The sequence below is a fragment of the Vulpes lagopus genome, chromosome 7 (genome assembly GCF_018345385.1).
Source record: "Vulpes lagopus strain Blue_001 chromosome 7, ASM1834538v1, whole genome shotgun sequence".
NCBI lineage: Eukaryota > Metazoa > Chordata > Mammalia > Carnivora > Canidae > Vulpes > Vulpes lagopus.
Genome location: NC_054830.1, coordinates 125,911,694 through 125,928,873, shown reverse-complemented (window position 1 = coordinate 125,928,873; position 17,180 = coordinate 125,911,694). Strand labels below are relative to the sequence as shown.

The 17,180-nt window shown below is 38.1% G+C and overlaps 1 protein-coding gene across 2 annotated transcripts; it reads right to left on the bottom strand.

Annotated features, from left to right (window-relative positions):
• Positions 1 to 5,494: 5,494 nt before the first annotated feature.
• Positions 5,495 to 17,148, bottom strand: ATG12 (autophagy related 12). Of its 2 annotated transcripts, XM_041760855.1 has the most exons (4): positions 16,695 to 17,013; positions 12,862 to 12,998; positions 7,258 to 7,320; positions 5,495 to 6,656 (listed from the first exon to the last, which is right to left on the bottom strand). In XM_041760855.1, the coding sequence occupies exons 1-4, from the start codon at positions 16,855 to 16,857 to the stop codon at positions 6,597 to 6,599; spliced, it is 423 nt and encodes a 140-aa protein (XP_041616789.1). In that variant the 5' UTR covers positions 16,858 to 17,013; the 3' UTR covers positions 5,495 to 6,596. The 2 variants fall into 2 exon arrangements, with proteins under 2 accessions (XP_041616789.1, XP_041616790.1); XM_041760856.1 differs by lacking the exons at positions 5,495 to 6,656; positions 12,862 to 12,998 and having other exon boundaries at positions 7,259 to 7,320; positions 16,695 to 17,148.
• Positions 17,149 to 17,180: the final 32 nt, after the last annotated feature.

Below are 17,180 nucleotides of genomic sequence, written 5' to 3'. Positions count from 1 at the left end.
TAATTAGACTATCAAAATCAAATCGAGGCGTGTACTTGAAGGAGCCTATTGGTTAGGGAAATGCATTTCTATGCCGAGCAGGGCACTCAGTACCAACGCTTCGTGAACAACACAAATTGTGAATGAAAATAAGTGTGCGGGACAGAAGAAATGCAAGTATGGATTCACTCTTCTTGTAAATGAACCCAGGGAATAATTCGAATTCAGGGTTATTAAAGGCCTGAATTTTTGAAAGACGGGTCTTTCCCTGCTCCCCTCAGCCCATTTTGCTTCAGTGTATGTGTCTGTATATTTAACCAAGCCCACCCAAGCGCCCCAATGTGTCTATATGTTTAAATCCTAAATTCATATTTTAAGCATCCGTTTAAACATCACACTGTATTCTAACAACGTTGTTAGAGAATAAAAATGACAGGTCAATCAATCACCATTGTCCAGAAGGAGGTAGAAAGCAAGCACTCCAGAAGCCAACCTTTTGTGACATATGTTGTTGCAAGGCGGTTAATTGTACTAGTCTGGGACAGAGTACTTTGTACACTTGTTTACTTGAAATTTTTGTTGTTGTTGTTCTTGTGTTTTCTAATTGAGTCTCTTAATTATTTCATTTCAGCTCTCCTAATCTAGACTTTCACTGGCTCTTCTTGACTCTCAAAGACTTGAGGAGTCTTACCTAGTATATCCATATTCACACAGTTCTATTAATTGCCTCTCTTTTCTAAATCTTCCCAGAAACAATTTCATTGGTCATTACTATGTGGATGCCTCCCACATCTCCCTAATTTTACACACTGAGAGCAATCTCTAACATCCTTTGGCACCCAAATTGGAACATATTTGAAACTCCCTTCAAGCATTCTTTTCAACTCCTGGAGGTTCTATTTCTGCAGTGAGGCTATGGAGTCTCGAAAACCACATCCACCACTGCCGACTCCTTTCATCGCTTCATTCTCAAACCCTTCTACCAAATGGCAACTAATGGCATCAACTAATGATATCATTTCCTAGTCAGATAACTTTCAATAACTCTTATTTCCAACACACAATGTTTGTCAGTCTGGCATTCAAAGTTTTCCATCTTTGGGTTCTAAATTAGTTTTTTCATGTTTCACCCTTTGCCATTCTTGGTTTTTATTTTTGTTTTACAAATGTTATGTTCCAGCGAAATGTAATTATGATCCTTACTTGACCTTACCGAATTCACTCTTTTGCTTAAGCTTTTTATTTTGACTAGATTCTAGAAGGCCATTTCCATACATCCAAATCTTACTTTAAGGTCTTAGCTCAAATGTTTTTCTCTCAAATGAGCTGTATCTCCCCCTGAACTGGGGTGGCAATCAGAATCCTTCTTAGGGCATTTACTATGTCAGAACAAGTATTGCAGTTGCTTGTGTGAATCATCTTGACACAGAGAACCTTTAGGACAGGCTCTGCTTACGTTTTATATCGCCCAGTGCCCAAAACACAGTGCCTTGTGTATGCATGAATGGCAAAGTTGGGAAAAACAGAGGTAATTGGCTAGAGTAATCCAATTGCTAGGTTTTCTTTAGGGATCCTGGGATAGTGAGTTCAAATCCAGAAGACTTCTCTCAATTGTTTTTTGGTTTTTGTGCAAAGAACACCTGAATTCTTCCCAGAACAGTTGCACTACTGAAGAGGAGGAGGAAGAGGAAGGGGGGAGTAAGAGGAAGGGGGGAGGAAGAGGAAGAGGAAGAGGAAGAAGAAATTAGAAGAGGAAAATGATTGACAATTCAGTCTATTAACATAAGTAGAATACCTATGTTAGACCCAGAGGTAGTAGCTCCACTCTATTCTGTACTGCCCAGGGCAATGACTATCACATTTTCAGACACTGACATAGGGTAGATATCCACAGGAGGGAACAAGAATTACTGAAGGTCTAGAAAAATGGTCTATCCATCCATTGAACACATTTTAAGAAGCATGTGCTATATGCCAAGCACTCTTCACAAAACTAAGTCTCTGTCCTTACAGGGCTTATGCTCTAATGAGGTGTGGGGTGCAGGGAGGAAGGTAGACACGCCAACAAATATTACAGTATACGGGGAGAAGTGGACACGTAATGTACACAAATATATAATGGAGACAGCAGAAGCTGGATCAAGGGGTGATGAGGAATTGTCATGTTAGAGGAGTTCAGGGGAACACTTCCCTGATAAAATGTTATTTCAGCAGGGACTGAAGGACCTTAGCATGACTTGTAGCTGTCTGGGATAAGTTTCCGGGTAGAGGAAACACTTAAGTGCAAAAACCCTTGGAGGAAACAATTAAGTATTTGGTGAATATGGATGTGGGCGGCACGGTGTGGAGGTAGGGACTACAAATCACATAGGACTTCACAGAACAATGGAAATCATTCAGGGATTTTGGCTAGAGAGCAAGCACATCAAGGGAATCCAAATAGTTGGCTACTAACAACAATCTGAGGGAGAGATAATGGTGGCTTTGGCCAGAAGAGGGGAAGGAGAGGGGAGAAATGATTGCTTTCCTAACATGTTTTGAAAGTAAAGCCGTCAGGATTTGCAGATTTGGAGATGGGTTGTTAGAGAGGAATCAAGAATGAGTCACAACAACTGCAATAACAGATCTGCCACTGACTAAGGGAAGATTTAGGGGGTCTGGGGATTGGAATGAGGAAAAGATAAGCTTTAAAGATCGAGATAACTAGAACTGGAACAAACAGTAAATAGTTGGAAGTAGCAAGGAGAAAAGGAAGACCAGACCACTGGAAGACAGTTGTATAAGGACTAGACCATTCAAAATGGATACGGCCTTTTTCATGGAGATCACTACAAGTCATCAATATATACAGTCTGAATCCCCTATGAGGACACAGACTGTGGATTTACAAGAACTCTTCTAACTTGAGAATCCACCCACACTCAAACATACATTTTTTTTTTTTTCACTAACATTATGTAAGAAAACAGAGGTAACTCTAGTATCTGGTACCAAAACTTTTTGCTTTCCATTATTTCTAAAAGTCAAGTTAAAAAATTCAAAACTTCAATTTAAATCCAAAAATCTGCCTAATTAGAACAAAGGTGCTGAGAATAGCAATTTTGTCTCATTCCAAAGCTGAGAGCATAACAGGCACTTAGTATGTGAATGAAAAAATGGAAGGTACAAATAAAAGTTGCTTCAAGGCTTTTGATAGGTTTTGTCTAACTGTTCCCTGAAGATTAGTGTCCATTCACGTTCCATGCATCACGAATATGACAGGACTTAATTCCCCACAACTCTGCCCATACTGACAGGTAAAGTGCTTTCCATGACTGCTATTGTGATAGGTGACAATTAGCATCTCCTAGTTTTTATTTGTATAATGGGGTTCTGCACTTGTTGCACTTTGTTAGCCATCTGTATTTTAAAATTTTTCAAATTTTAATTTCATATAGTTGTTATGTTAGTTTCAGGTGTACCATATAGTGATTCAACAATCCCATATATTGCCCAGTGCTCATCACAAATGCCTTCCTTAATCCCCATCACCTATTTCACCCCCGCACCCACATTTTATGAACTGTACTTTAACATTTAAGCCATACATATGTTGCAAATATTTTCCTTTATCTTCTGCAATACAAAAATTTGAAATATTTCCTTTAATGTTGCTTTGCTAATAACTTAAATGTTTTGTAAACCACATTTAAAAAGTTCATTCATTCAATATATAATGAATTACTGACGATATATGTATAAAAAATGTACTAAATATTATGTGTTGGTACCAAATAAAAAACCAAAAAGCATCCTATTTTCAGGCACATTACAATCATGAAAGCTTGTTACATGCATGTTTATAATATAGTATACAGTAGGACTGTAATAGTGGAAGCTTGCTGTGAGTGTTCTTATGAAAGAGTATCCCGAATGATTTGGACAGGCTTTAAGGAAAGTTAAAATCGGAATTAGGCAAAGAGGTAGGATTTGAAAGGGGGTGGGGAGTTCTAAGTACACTTCCAGAAATAGACTGCATGAGGTGTCCGAAACAAAGCACAAGGCATTTTCAGGGAACAGTGAATAGTCCAGCATGGGTTGGATAATGTTGTAGGGAATAAGACTACACCTGCTGAACTGTTTTGAATACTTTCCTTTCCATTATGTGGTCTATAGCTGACTCCCCCAGTGCCAGAAGTTTACCCAAGGAAACGAAGCTGAAGCTGCAGGAAAGGTGATTTTCATTTTCAATCCCCTTGCACACTTCAGACCCGCCCACTTTGGGTTACACACAGATGAATCATGTTGACTAATACCATATAATCCAAGGCATAGTCTTCACTTTGAGTTCTCTAATCTGAGTAGAATAGGTAGTTATGGCCCCTTGAGGGTTAAAACTAGGAAATCACAGATTCCACGAAGTATCAAATCTAATTTGGATCACACATAAACATTCTCAGCTTACCTTACATCTAAGTATGAAGAACTCATTATGAAATCCTTGGCACTGTAACATCAAAAGTGGAAGCACAGTATTCTATTATTGTGTATGTTCCATGGGCTGTGGGTCATCGTTGTCCAGTAGGATAAAGCATGACATCGTGGACATCAATTTTCTCATAAACATGGAAAACTTAGAAATATAACTGCACCCCCCAGGTTCAATTAAAATTAAGACAATTTAAACCAGATAGCTGCAAAAATATTTGTGAAGTGTATTTTTGTTTCTAGCCACTCAGTAACTTGTGAGATCCAGGCTTAAAAGTTAATGCTGCAAAGTTAGCAAAGAATGATTAAATCCTTTGGGTAAGGATTTAAAAGATAAAAGCATAAATAAAGTTTGAAAAAAGAGTAAAGCCCTATATATTTTTCAAGGTTATTAGAGATGAAAACAAGTCAGGTATGCATATTTGGCTAACCTTAGATTTAATATATTTAGATCAAAAAAGAACTAAGTTGATATCACAAATTCAAACTCAAGCAGTTTTGGTTGCTGAGGTAGTAAATATTCTATCACCTGAAACCTCAGTGCCAAATTTAATATAAACACATTTTTGCTACATGTTAAATATATATAAATACACATATAAATCTATTCACACCCTTCAATAAACTGTAAGTGGACAAAGCTGGAGAACAGATCTTTTCCATATCCAACTTATTTGACTCAAAAATAATCCACTTCCTAGCTCTGAACATATATATAAATTTCTTACCTAGTCTTACAAGATAAATTTGCAGAATTCAACTTGTATTATTCCAGGGCTAATTACCTGCTATATTAGTTTATTACACAGGGACATCAGTGTTAGGGGACTTAACAATTTATTTTTGGGCAGAAAAATGAGAACTGAACAGTGATTTCGTCACTGTAAACTGAATTGTTCCTTAGCATACCCTAATGCTAATATAGGGGAGATCATTAACCATAAAGTACATTGTGGGATTTAAGGGACAAAAGTGTAGTTCAAAGTCTTTTGACAAAATCATACCATTCCTATTACCTTTGAAAATAAACACTCTCAGAATTCTTGTATACATCTTAGATGTAGATGTCCTGTTTGGACATTCCATTTATTGGAATGCTGTTGAAGTGCTGCATCACCATTATAATACACAATGATATAATACAGAATCTCACTTGAAGCAATTACCAAACTAACAGCCATCAGGGGAAAATGGGACGTTTAGCCATAGCATGAAACACACATAGAATCTAAGGAAATCCAATTATTTGAGGGTTTTCAAGTTAGAAAACAAATTATAAAAAACTCAAAAGATGTTGCCAGGTTTACTAGTTGAGTGCTTTTGACACTGTAAAAATAAGACACAAAACACCATAGTTAACAATCATTAGGACTCAGAGTCTTTTAAATGATTATAGGACTGAAAAGAATTGTATGACAATTATCAAGAATTTCTAAAATTCTTTGTTTCCCAATAAAATAACTCTAAATCACGCATATTCTCTAAAGCAGCTTTCCAGTGCATCAACATGCGTGCTCTCTTAGCTAGATGTTTGCTAGAAATTAGCAAGAACCACTTTTTTCCTCCATGATCATCTGGCAAAAACCAAACTGCTTAACTCCTTCTGCCGGCTAGGCTGCCCCCTACTGGACTGTGTTAAGATACAAAGCCAGCAGGTCAAAGGCCTGTTTCCTAACATTGTAGAGCTAAATGTACATGAAAAAAGGCATATCCTATTCTTCAAACAAACTGAACTGCCTTGAATTTGCACAAAAAGAATCCTTTAGTAAACTGACTTTTACAGTGGAAAAAGATCAGCAGAGTGTTCTTTCTACAAGTAAACAATTTCAGTCACTAAGAATTGGTAACAAAGAAGCTTTCTACAGTCTTAGTCTCCTTTTTCAATACCTTGGTGGCCAATCTGGGGCAATTGTTGTAGTAACGGGTATTCTGTAAAGCCAATCTTTTATGATGATTTGTGTATTAATACAAATCACATTTTTGTGAGTCCATCTACTCTATGAATTTCTTTATGCATAAACACGATTCATAGTGGATACATGCTGAGTAGATCACATACACAAGTCTCTTGTCACAAGGATGAAAACTTTTCCCAGAGCTGTTTCCTTTGTGAAGATTCATTTGGGTAGCAAGAGCTTTTTCTCTGCACTTCATCCCCATGCCTGAGATTTGCAGTAATGTAGGACCAGTTTACCATCACTGCCAAAACACTACAAAAAGATAAAAGGCAGTAAGTTAAACTCAATTTAATTTTTGTTATTCTTAGATGAAACTAAAAAAAAAAAGTTATATATATATCGTAATATCCTCATACATGTAAGTATCTATAAGACTCTTTCAAAAGATCTAAGTTACTCTTGGACACGTATCAGTAATCATAATAAAACCTAGCATTTTATGCATGGATGGGCTTGCATATTATCTTGTGCCTTTCCTACAACTTTTAACTATAAGGTATGTATCGTTTTCTAGTAGTGGTGCTAGTGATTACATTCAAATGATTATGACCATTAAACTATTCTAATGTTGAATAAAGTCATTCTTATGTAGCCTTCCTTTTCAATGTCTTGGGAGGCAGATCTGGATTACTGTACTTCAAAGTCATCTTCTGTTTGTATTATTCATTTCTTAATTTTTCCATCAGTATAATTTGAGATCCGTCTATGTTCTAAGTGTTAGATGTAACAAAGTAATCTCTTCTTTCATGACAGCTAAGAATGGTATATCATTTCTAAAAATGCTGTGAGTTTAAGATCACATAATACACAGATGTGAATACTCCATTAAGAAAACAAAGCACTAATGTGTTACCTCATAGAGGGTTCCAACTTCCTGGTCTGGGGAGGGGGCAAAGGACTGATTCACATAAATAAACTGCAAGAAAGAAGAAAAAAAATGATTCATTTTTAATGGTATCCTGATTACTTTGCACTTTCCTGGATTTAGTCAGCTATTTCAAGTTGTTTTCAGAATTGAAAAAAAGCTTCCCTGGACTCCTAATTCTACTCAACTAATGAAATCTCAATTAAGATCAATCATGTCTTTCCTCTAGAAGACTAAAAGTAACAATTTCTGGTCCTAGAACAGGGGTTCCCAAATTTTTATAAATAAGAAATCTTTAAATATTGTCTTACAAATAACATTCGAAAATTTACTCAAACATTCGAAGGTAATTACTGGGGGCACCTGGGTGGCTCAGTCGGTTAAGTGCCTTCTGCTCAGGTCATCCCAGGGATTGGAGCCTTGTGTAGGGTTCCCTGCTCAAGAGGCAGTCTGCTTCTCCCTCTCCCTTGGCCCCTCCCCCTGCACATGCACTCTCTAATAAATAAAAAAAATCTTAAAAAAAAATACTAGAAATATTAATTTTCCCATGTACTCATATTTAAAGATAGAATTTCTCCTAATGAAATTCTACAAATAGCCTCAAATCAAGAAATCTAATATTTGAACTTGTTTGTGCATTTTCTGGGTAGGAGTGGGGAGTAAATGACACATATGGTTGAATTCTTTTTTTTAATCTTTATTACTTTTGACAACTCTCAAAGGTACTGAACTTCAGGTAGAGTACCTCTATTATTAAGTCACTTTCAGCAAAGTGAGGTTAAAAAAAGTAACAAAGTAGCTTGTTCTTTAAAAGGATTCACTGTTCAATGTTTCAGTTTATTCTATTTTTAAAACATTCCTGACAATACTGAAACAAAAGGCCACAGTATCAAAGTGGCTTTTGATAATTTTCTTTTCATAAAATAAAGAAACTTTATTTACAGGGAATATATGCAATTTTCCTTTGTTATCAAATTCTAAGACTAAAATTTCCTGGGCTTAAATTAACATAGTACTAAAAGAAAACCAATATTGGAATAGTTGGTTGTGAGATACTACATGGGTCATCAGTGACAACAAGCTGGTGCTTCCATTTCTTGAAGCAATACGGTGTGGTAATTAAAAATAGAAGCTCTACTGAGATAGATCTAGATTTGAATCTTGGCTCCAAATACAAATAACCTCTCAATTTCAGCAAATAGTCACTGTTTATTATGTGCTAGAAACTGCACAAAGTGTGGAACTATAAAGATTATTATGATTTCTTCTCTCAAATGAGCTTTTCATCTAATGGAAAGGCAGACACACAAATAGATAATACAGATGGGAAAAGTGCATGTGACAAGGTGTACAGTACACACAGATGAGGCATTAGTTCAGCCTAGCAAAAAGGCCAAGGAAGTTTCCTGGAGGAGACCTGAGAAATAAGATTTAACTAGGTGAAGAGAATAGTAAGGGCTTTGGGGGCAAATGGGGTGAAAGCAAGGAGTGTCAGAGTTGAGGGCGCAGTAGATATAGTAGAGAACTACAGGATCTCAACATGGTTTCTGTAACAGGAGTTAGCAATTGAGAATGACTAATAAAAAAAGGCAATATAGCTAATTTAAAATTCCATGAGAGCAAAAGGTTCACTATGCAATCTTGCTAAATCCTGCAACATGGGAAGATAAAATTATTCTAAAAAGTTATTTTATTTATTTTTAAAGATTTTATTTATGTATTTTGATTGCAAGTGGAGGGGAGAAGGGGGTGGAAGGGAGAGTGTATGTGAGCTAGCATGCACCAGCAGGGGCAGGCGCAGAGGGAGAAGCAGAAACTGTGCTGAGTGGGGAGGCTGATGAGGGGGCTAGATCCCAGGACCCCGGGATCATGACCTGAGCTAAAGGCAGATGCCTAATGACTGAGCCACCCAGGGCACCCTGATTTTGTTTTTAAATCATTAGTCTTTACTTTCATTGTTATGAAGCTCTTTCTCTAGTAGCTTCCTCTGGAAGGGCTCATGGGAACAATTCCAAATTCCTGGACATTGCTAATAGTCTATGCCTATTAAAAGTCAGTTTTTGGGAGCGCCTGAACATCAGCGCTCCAGTGTAGAGTTTCCTTGAACTCTCTCCCTCTGCTCCTCTCCAGGTAACATGCACTAGCAAATAAGCAAATAAATAAATAAAATCTTTAAAAGGTTTGTGGCATATAAAATTCTCATCTCACACTTTCCTCATCATTTTGCTTTTTTCCTTATAATTTATAGGTTTCCCTATAAGTTTGACGATAATTTAATTTTCTTTCAAAGTCATGTCCTTTTCTCCCCTCTATGTCCAAGAGTTTTTCTATTTCAAACCTAGTTAATCTAACCAGAATATTTATTGATGCTTGCAGAATTTATTGATATTCTTAGGTACTTTTTCAGTATATAGTTTTAAATCTTATTAAGAAATTTCCCTTGATTTATGCCTCTAAATATTTGTTTTGATTCTTTGCATTTTCAGGGACTCCTTTTTTGTTTTTTGTTTTTTAAGATTTTATTTATTTATTCATGAGAGACACAGAAAGAGAGAGAGAGAGAGGCAGAGACAAAGGCAGAGGTAGAAGCAGGCTCCATGCAGGGAGCCCGACAGACCGATCCTGGGTCTCCAGGATCACGCCCTGGGCCGAAGGCAGCGCTAAACGGCTGAGTCACAGGGGCTGCACAGGGACTCCTTTAATGCATATGTTCACTTTTCTTTGCTCATAATTATTTGCCACCTTTTCTGACATCTTTTTTACCTTTCTTTCTGATTAAAAAAATTTGGCTTTTATGGGGTGCCTGGGTGGCTCAGTCAAATAAGAATCTGGCTCTTGATTTCATCTCAGGGTTGTGAGGTTGGGCCCCGAGTCTGGCTCTGCACTGGGCGTGGAGCCTGCTTAAGATTCTCCTTCTCCCTCTGTCTCCTCTGTTTTTTTTAAAAAAAAAAAAAAAAAAATTGGTCTTTTTGCCTTCTATTTTTCCTAAAGCTTTACTGGTTATTTGCTCTTAGGTTTTTTTCTACTTGAATCTCCATTTCCAAAATAACTTTTATTTATAATTTTTTTTTCCTGAGTTCTGTCACTTCAATGGAGTTTTACTAATGCTGATTAATGTTATTCTTTCACAACTTACATCATTTTCTTAATGTCTTTTAGCTCATTTTAAAATACTAAATTATAGTTACCTTTATCAGAAGCGCATCTTTCTGGCATTCTTTCATTGTCTTTAGGAATGTTACTTTTCTTTCTTATGACATTGTATGGAATTTGACCTTGATACTTCTCTGTTGCTTATTCAAAAAAAAAAAAAAAGATTCCTTTATATTATTTGAGAGAGCAAGCACAGGTGGGAGGGGCTGAGGGAGAAAGAAAAGAATCTCAAACAGACTGCACCAAGTTAAGAGCCTGACCTGAGGATTGATCTCATGACCCTGAGGCAAAACTAAGAGTCAGATATTTGACCAACGGGGGGAGGGAGGGGGTACTGAGGTGCCCCTCTGTTGCTAATTTTTATATGTAATTAGTTTTCTTTGACTTAGCTTTCTACCTTGTTCCCCTTCACTTTGATCTGGTCTTTCTCTTTCCTTCTCTCATGTTTCTAACCCTGCTCAATTTTGTTTCACTTCCAGAAGTTCCTTCTCAGTGTGGGGTCTTGTCCTGCAAGGAAGCCCTAGAGAGCTCTCTGGGGCTACACTGCCCCAGCAATTCAGTCCTCCTTAGGGGAGACACATTGTAATCATTTCTCAATTTCAGCTATCAAACTAACTTGCTCTACTTCCCAGTGAATACCTGGTGGCTATTCAGGTTCTCCTTCTCTCAGTGTTGTCAGCTACCAATCCTGTTGCTTCTTTTAGCCCATTTGGTGATACCATGCATTCCAGGGTTCATGAGGACGCTCCCTCATCTAGGTTTGTTATAAATACTGATCAACTGTTTTTTGGTTTTGCTGTCTAGTCAGCTATGTTTTTTTTTTTTTGGGAATGTGAAGATCCAATCATGCCTCCGACACCAATGCTATCTTCACAGAATCCCTAGCATTATATTTTCCTTAACACCCACTTTGCTTAAAATACTGTGGAGTACAGCTAGATGAAAGTCAGATGTGGATTCTAGTTCAGTCTAGGAAAAGTGGTAAAACGATCTACTCTCGTTTCTTACTGCTTAAACAAGAAGAATTAGATTCATTTCAAAGGTTAAGTTGAACCATATGAAATTCCTATTTTTATATGTGATGATGGTTGACTGATGGCAATTTTACATGCTTCAACCTAATACATACTGCTATCAATCAAGTCCTTTCAGATTACTGAATATAGGCAACACAAAGAGTCAAGACTTTAACATTAACATAGAACATAGCATTGTTTCATCTTCTATTTATATATTTCTAATAGTAATGCCATATTGGTTTTCTACTTCACCATCTCTTGAGGCTGCACCCTTAGCAGAGACACCTCTGCTCATTTCTCTCAAGTCTATGCCCTCAGTCCTCTAACTTTGCCATTTAGATTTGGATGCTAGGCAAGTCCTCTGCTCCTGAGGTTTTAGCTATCATATGCATGTGGATGACATTATAATCTTCTACCCACCACTGGCATTTATTTAACTAGATTCTATATGGCACTCTTATAAAACATGCTTTTCTCACCCTGATTACAAAGGCAATTTCCTCTGGAAATTGGCTCTATGCTATTCCTGCCTCAAATACATTCTAGTGATTCACCTACCTTCCACTTACTTTTGTATCTATAACCCTTTCATGAGAGCCACTGATAGTCAAATTCTTAAATCAGTACCTTCCTCAATGACAGAAAAATAAAATCCAACAGATTCCACTTTAATAAATTTGATCATTTTATGCCTTCTTACTTCTAAGTTCACAAGCAACTTTATCCCTCCCCAGCACTAACACATATAAACTCTTAGTCTGTATTTTAAAAATACGAAGTGGTTCTTCATTTCCCTATCCACTCAAATACTATCTGTGTTAATAATGACCAAGACTGTGATCTGCAGAAAAAGATGCCTGATACATTACCATACCACATGACAAAAAAATACCAAATATATGTAAGCATTTAAATTTCTATAGTCAAATACCAAGTTAAAAACCAGTGGCATTTAAAATATTAATCCTTACAACTGCACCACAAACTGCTTACCATATACAGTGTATTATGAAATAAGTACATTTCTTAATTCTTCCATGAATATGGCAATATATATTGCTTACCTCAGGAAGACCGGGAAGGAACAATGATAGCAAAACAAAATTTTAAAAACCCAGAACTTTTCTGTACTAATGTTCTAGGAGAGATCTTTCTGCATGAACATTCAGTGACTGAAGGAAAAAAACCAAAACAGTAGGTAAAATACAGTTTGCTATAAAAGCAAATCTAAAAATCATTTCATTTTGGAGTTCCCCAGAGAATTTAATAAAGTACAGAAATTCCATCAAAAAGGGAAATAAAAAGACATTACTAAAGGGATGTATGTGGCTCCATACTCATTTCTATGTACAATTATTCATAGTTGCCCAAAAAACTACTGTGAATTTATGTAGGGAAATGATCACTGTTGCTTTCATACCAACTGTTCAGAGGCCACAAGCTTAAGGAATTTTTTGATGAAGTCAATGAGTCCTTGAATGGTTCGGGTTCGCTCTACAGCCCACTTCTTTGTTTTCATTATAGGGGTGTCTCCCACAGCCTTCAAGAGGACATCAACTGTCAAAGAAAAAAAACACTGGCTATTACACTGAATCATCCAAAGAAAACATGATATTAAAGACTTCAGAAAACTTAAACTTTAATTGATATACAGTTTATGTATGTATGATAGTGGAGGCATGTCCAAGATGTAGAAATTTTAGGTAATACTCTTTCGCATCACGCTTTTGTGAATTTTTTCCCTTGATTCTACAGTCCCACAAAAGTCTCCCCATGAAACTGACCTTTAAAATGCATTTGGACATTACAGGCAATTCCAAAAAGAAGAAATGAAGATAGAAGAAGAAAAGATAGAAGAAAATAAGAAAAAAAAAAAAAAGATAATGTCATGGCCTTTTCATTGAGTAAACTAATAAAATTACAATAATAATAGTGTAGACAATATTACTGTTGGGAAAGTAAAATTGTATACTTTTTCTGGTGAGCATTATAGCAACATACACTGAAATACTTCAAGATATACTTTGACTCACTTCTAGAAATCTAGTCTAAGAAAATATGAGATGTGAAAAGAGTCACTTAGAAGGATTTCATCTTTGTTGAAGAATTTATTTTTACAAGGGGAAAAAAACCCATATTGGTAAATCTAAATATCCAGCAAGAATATTTAGAAGAGATTGCTTAAAGGATATTACATTCAGTGATAGAATTTATACAATATAGTAAAGCATAAACATTCTACACTCCCTGGGTTCCAAATCCTGACTCTGTGACTTGCTAGGTATGTATATATCTGGATAAGCTTTAATCTCTCTGTGCCAGTTTCTCCATGTGTAAAATAAGGATAATATCTACCTCACAAGGTTGTTGTGAAAATTAAATTAGTTAATACACATAAAATACTTAGAACAGTAACAGCTCATAACTCATACTTACTGAACCTTAAGTTATTAAGCTGCCACTAGAGAAACATATTATTAAAGCATACTTAACAGTATGACTAAGTTATAAAAATGTACTAAAAACAGCATGTATATAATAGGATACCAATTTCATTAAAACCACCACAAACATATATTCACATAAATGTGGAATATGCGCCAAAATGCTAGTTCTCAGTAGTGACGTTACAGATGATCATTTGATTTTATTTGTGCTTTCTGTAACTATGAAGTTTTCTACAATAAACTTAATAAAGGAAAATAATAAAAATATTAAGAGGAAAATACGACTAGGGACCAAAAGATTTGAGATAGAGAAATCAAGTTTCAATAATCCAAAATACAAGTATACAAATGCAAAGACTGAATCTTTTCCTTTAAGTTACTTTGCCAAAAAAAAAAAAAAAAAAAAAAAGGCAGACATCTACAAATTAACATTGAAAGCAAAATAGTGTACTGCTGCCCCCTAAAGTTAGCTCTATGCTATTACATCCTTCTTGTCTCATTCTTTGGTATTAAAAATTGAGATTCCCATCAGGTCACTGCAATCAATTTATTTAAGTTTGCCCCTGGAATGAAGGCACCTAGAACACAGGACACAAATTATCTTCCTGCTAAAATTTATATTCCTTTCTCCATTTAATAATTATAGCTTCAGTTATTTGAATACGAATGCACTGGGAGATAACAGAAAATTATCTTCGGGTACCTCTGCTAATCCCCTTGGACCTGTCAATAACTTAGTTGTAACTGGGTATTTCAGTAAAGTGAAGCAGAAAATATTGTGAATTATATGTACTACTGAAGGCAGAAGAGCAGGAAGGCAAGAAGCTAGAGCTACTGTAGTTACAACTGTAACTTTTTCTTTTTCTTTTTTTTTTTTAATCCTAAACGGTGATCTGCTTCCAGTTCTCAACCACAGCTATATTTTAGAATCAACATTTACAAGAATACAGGTATCCATATCAATTACATTAGTCTTCTGGAAGTAGGGCATTCGTAGGGTCAAAAGCTCTCCCAGGTGATCATAATTAGTTCCTAAGGCGCAACAACCTTGGTCAGCTTAAGGAATCTTTATTCTTTTGTAGCTTAAATTAAAGGTGGGGCATATGAAGTATTGGCACTGCCTCCATCAGAAGAGATCCTCAAAAAAGGAACTACTTCAGGGTAGAAATTTAATGGCTAGAAACAAAGTTTTTCATCATAGAGGCAAAGTCAAATATTCTCAAGGACCAGAAAATGAAAATACTATTTTTCAGTGGTGGTTTAAAGAAAAAGAAAACTATGCAGACCAAGGAAAACATGGCTTATAACCTGTGGTCATATCTGGGTTATGAGCCATTCATTTTTTTTGCCTGTTTTACTCCGCTATCTTCAGGGTCAAGTAGTAAGCTTTTGACTAAGGCTGTCAAAACCAAACAAAAACAGAAACAAAACAAAACAAAACGAAAAACCCACCCCCAAAACAAAACAAACACAACGACAAAAAATCTTTGGAAAGTCTGTTTCTGTTTGTAGTAAAATGAGAGAAAAAAAATGAACAAGAATCTGGAAAAATCATGGAATTCTTCAGTAAGACTCTAGTGCTTTTCTACAGAAACAATACAGGTTTCTACGACTCTATCAAGTGGAAATAAGTTTCCCCCCAAATATAGAGGTGGTCTGACTTAAAAGGGAGAAAATGCCAGGAAACAGTTCTCCAAAAGCTGCAAAAACTCAAATTCTATTGAAAGGCTGTGAGATCATGGAGGAGAAAACATGCTATACCTATACTTTAAAACTCTGGATTGAGAGTCTGAGGCCCAGGGTCAACCAATCCGAATTGCAATCGCTGGCTTGAGGCTTTTCTCAGAGGCAAGTACACAGAGTGCTCCAGGACAAGTGATTTCCTTCGGATTTTCCGTATTTTACGACGGCTAACCCATTCTCAAGCAAGGAAAGGTTGAGGACTCATTCAAGCAATGAAAACGACTCGCTTAAAGATTCCAAAATGGCTGGGGGGGGGGGGGGGGGAAGGGGGCAGTGACAGGGAGAGGAGGAAGGAGGATGCCTATGGTTTTCTCTCAACATTCTTCGTCCTTGATAAAATTTTGGTTTTTTGATACAAGGAGTGAATTCACACGCAGTTAATAGAAAAAAAACAGCGAGCTAGTCGGAAAGCGTGGATTCTAAACCAGAGTTGCTACTGAGTATCCCTATCACCTTAAGTCATCAGTCAAATAATTATGTCCCAACGTTAAGTACCTGGAACTACCGAAGCCCCACTCAGCTCTCACTTTCTTCTTTTTTAAAAAGATTTTATTCGACAGAGAGAGAGAGAGAGAGCGCGCGCGCGCACAAGCAGGGGACGCGCAGGGGAAGTGGGAGAAGCAGGCTCCCTACCGGGCAGGGAGCCCAACCTGGGGCTCGATCCCAGGACCCCGGGATCACGCCCTGAGCCCAGGGCAGACGCTTAACCAACTGCGCCACCCAGGTGGCCCTCAGCTCTCACGCTCCCCAAGCCCGCAGTCCCACCAGCTCGAAAGGGGAGAGGAACGCGGTGTAGTAAGTACTGCCCCGCCCAGGGCCCGCCCAGGCCCGCGCCGCGCCGCGCCGCGCCGCGCAGGGAGGTCCGGAGACCGCTGTCCCGAGAGTCACCCAACTCAAAGGTCTCGAAGCCGAAAACTACACTTCCTCTCTCCCGACTGGCCAAAAGCCAAGGCTGGGACCAGCCCTCCTCTGAATTTTGCTCCTTTATTGGCCGCCAGGGACCTAGTCAGACGCGATCTAAAACCTCCCGCCTTCGCCTAGAAACTGGCTCACAAAAAATTACTTTTTTTCTTGGTGTCGCCAGCAGGTTCCTCTGTTCCCGGGGAGACGGCGGCGGAAGAAGGGGGCTCCGGAGTGGCTGTTTCTGGGGAGACCTCCGTAGGTCCTTCGCCCTCAGCGGCAGTCGAGGGAGGGAGCTGCAGCCCGGACTCCGACTCCTCAGCCATCTTGCTCGGCGGAGAGCGAGGGCGGAAGTGGCGGCTCGGCGCGTGCAGGGGGCGGGCTTTACGCCAGGGGCGTCGCTAGGGAGGCGCCGGAGGGCGGCGCGGGGGTGGGGGAGCGGAAAACCCAACGGTGAAAGCTGGAGCTGTCGGTTGGGCCTCTGTGCGGAGCATGTCGCAGAGCCCTGCCTGTGAACACCGCAAGTGCGGTTTTGCCAGAGTGACAGCCCTCCGGAAGGAGTCTGCGAGCCCAGCGCGCCGCCAAGTGCGCAGGCGCCTACGGACGGGCGGGCTCGGGGCCGGAGAGGTTTCCGCTTCCCTCGCGCCGG

Excerpts from the sequence above, each read along its gene's own strand:
- ATG12 (XM_041760855.1), bottom strand. The coding sequence starts at position 16,857 with ATGGCTGAGGAGTCGGAGTCCGGGCTGCAGCTCCCTCCCTCGACTGCC. Across the intron at positions 12,999-16,694 it reads TGGCGACACCAAGAAAAAAA|TTGATGTCCTCTTGAAGGCT; the intron begins GTAATTTTTTGT and ends TTTCTTTGACAG. Across the intron at positions 6,657-7,257 it reads AAGTTGGAACCCTCTATGAG|TGTTTTGGCAGTGATGGTAA; the intron begins GTAACACATTAG and ends ATCTTTTTGTAG.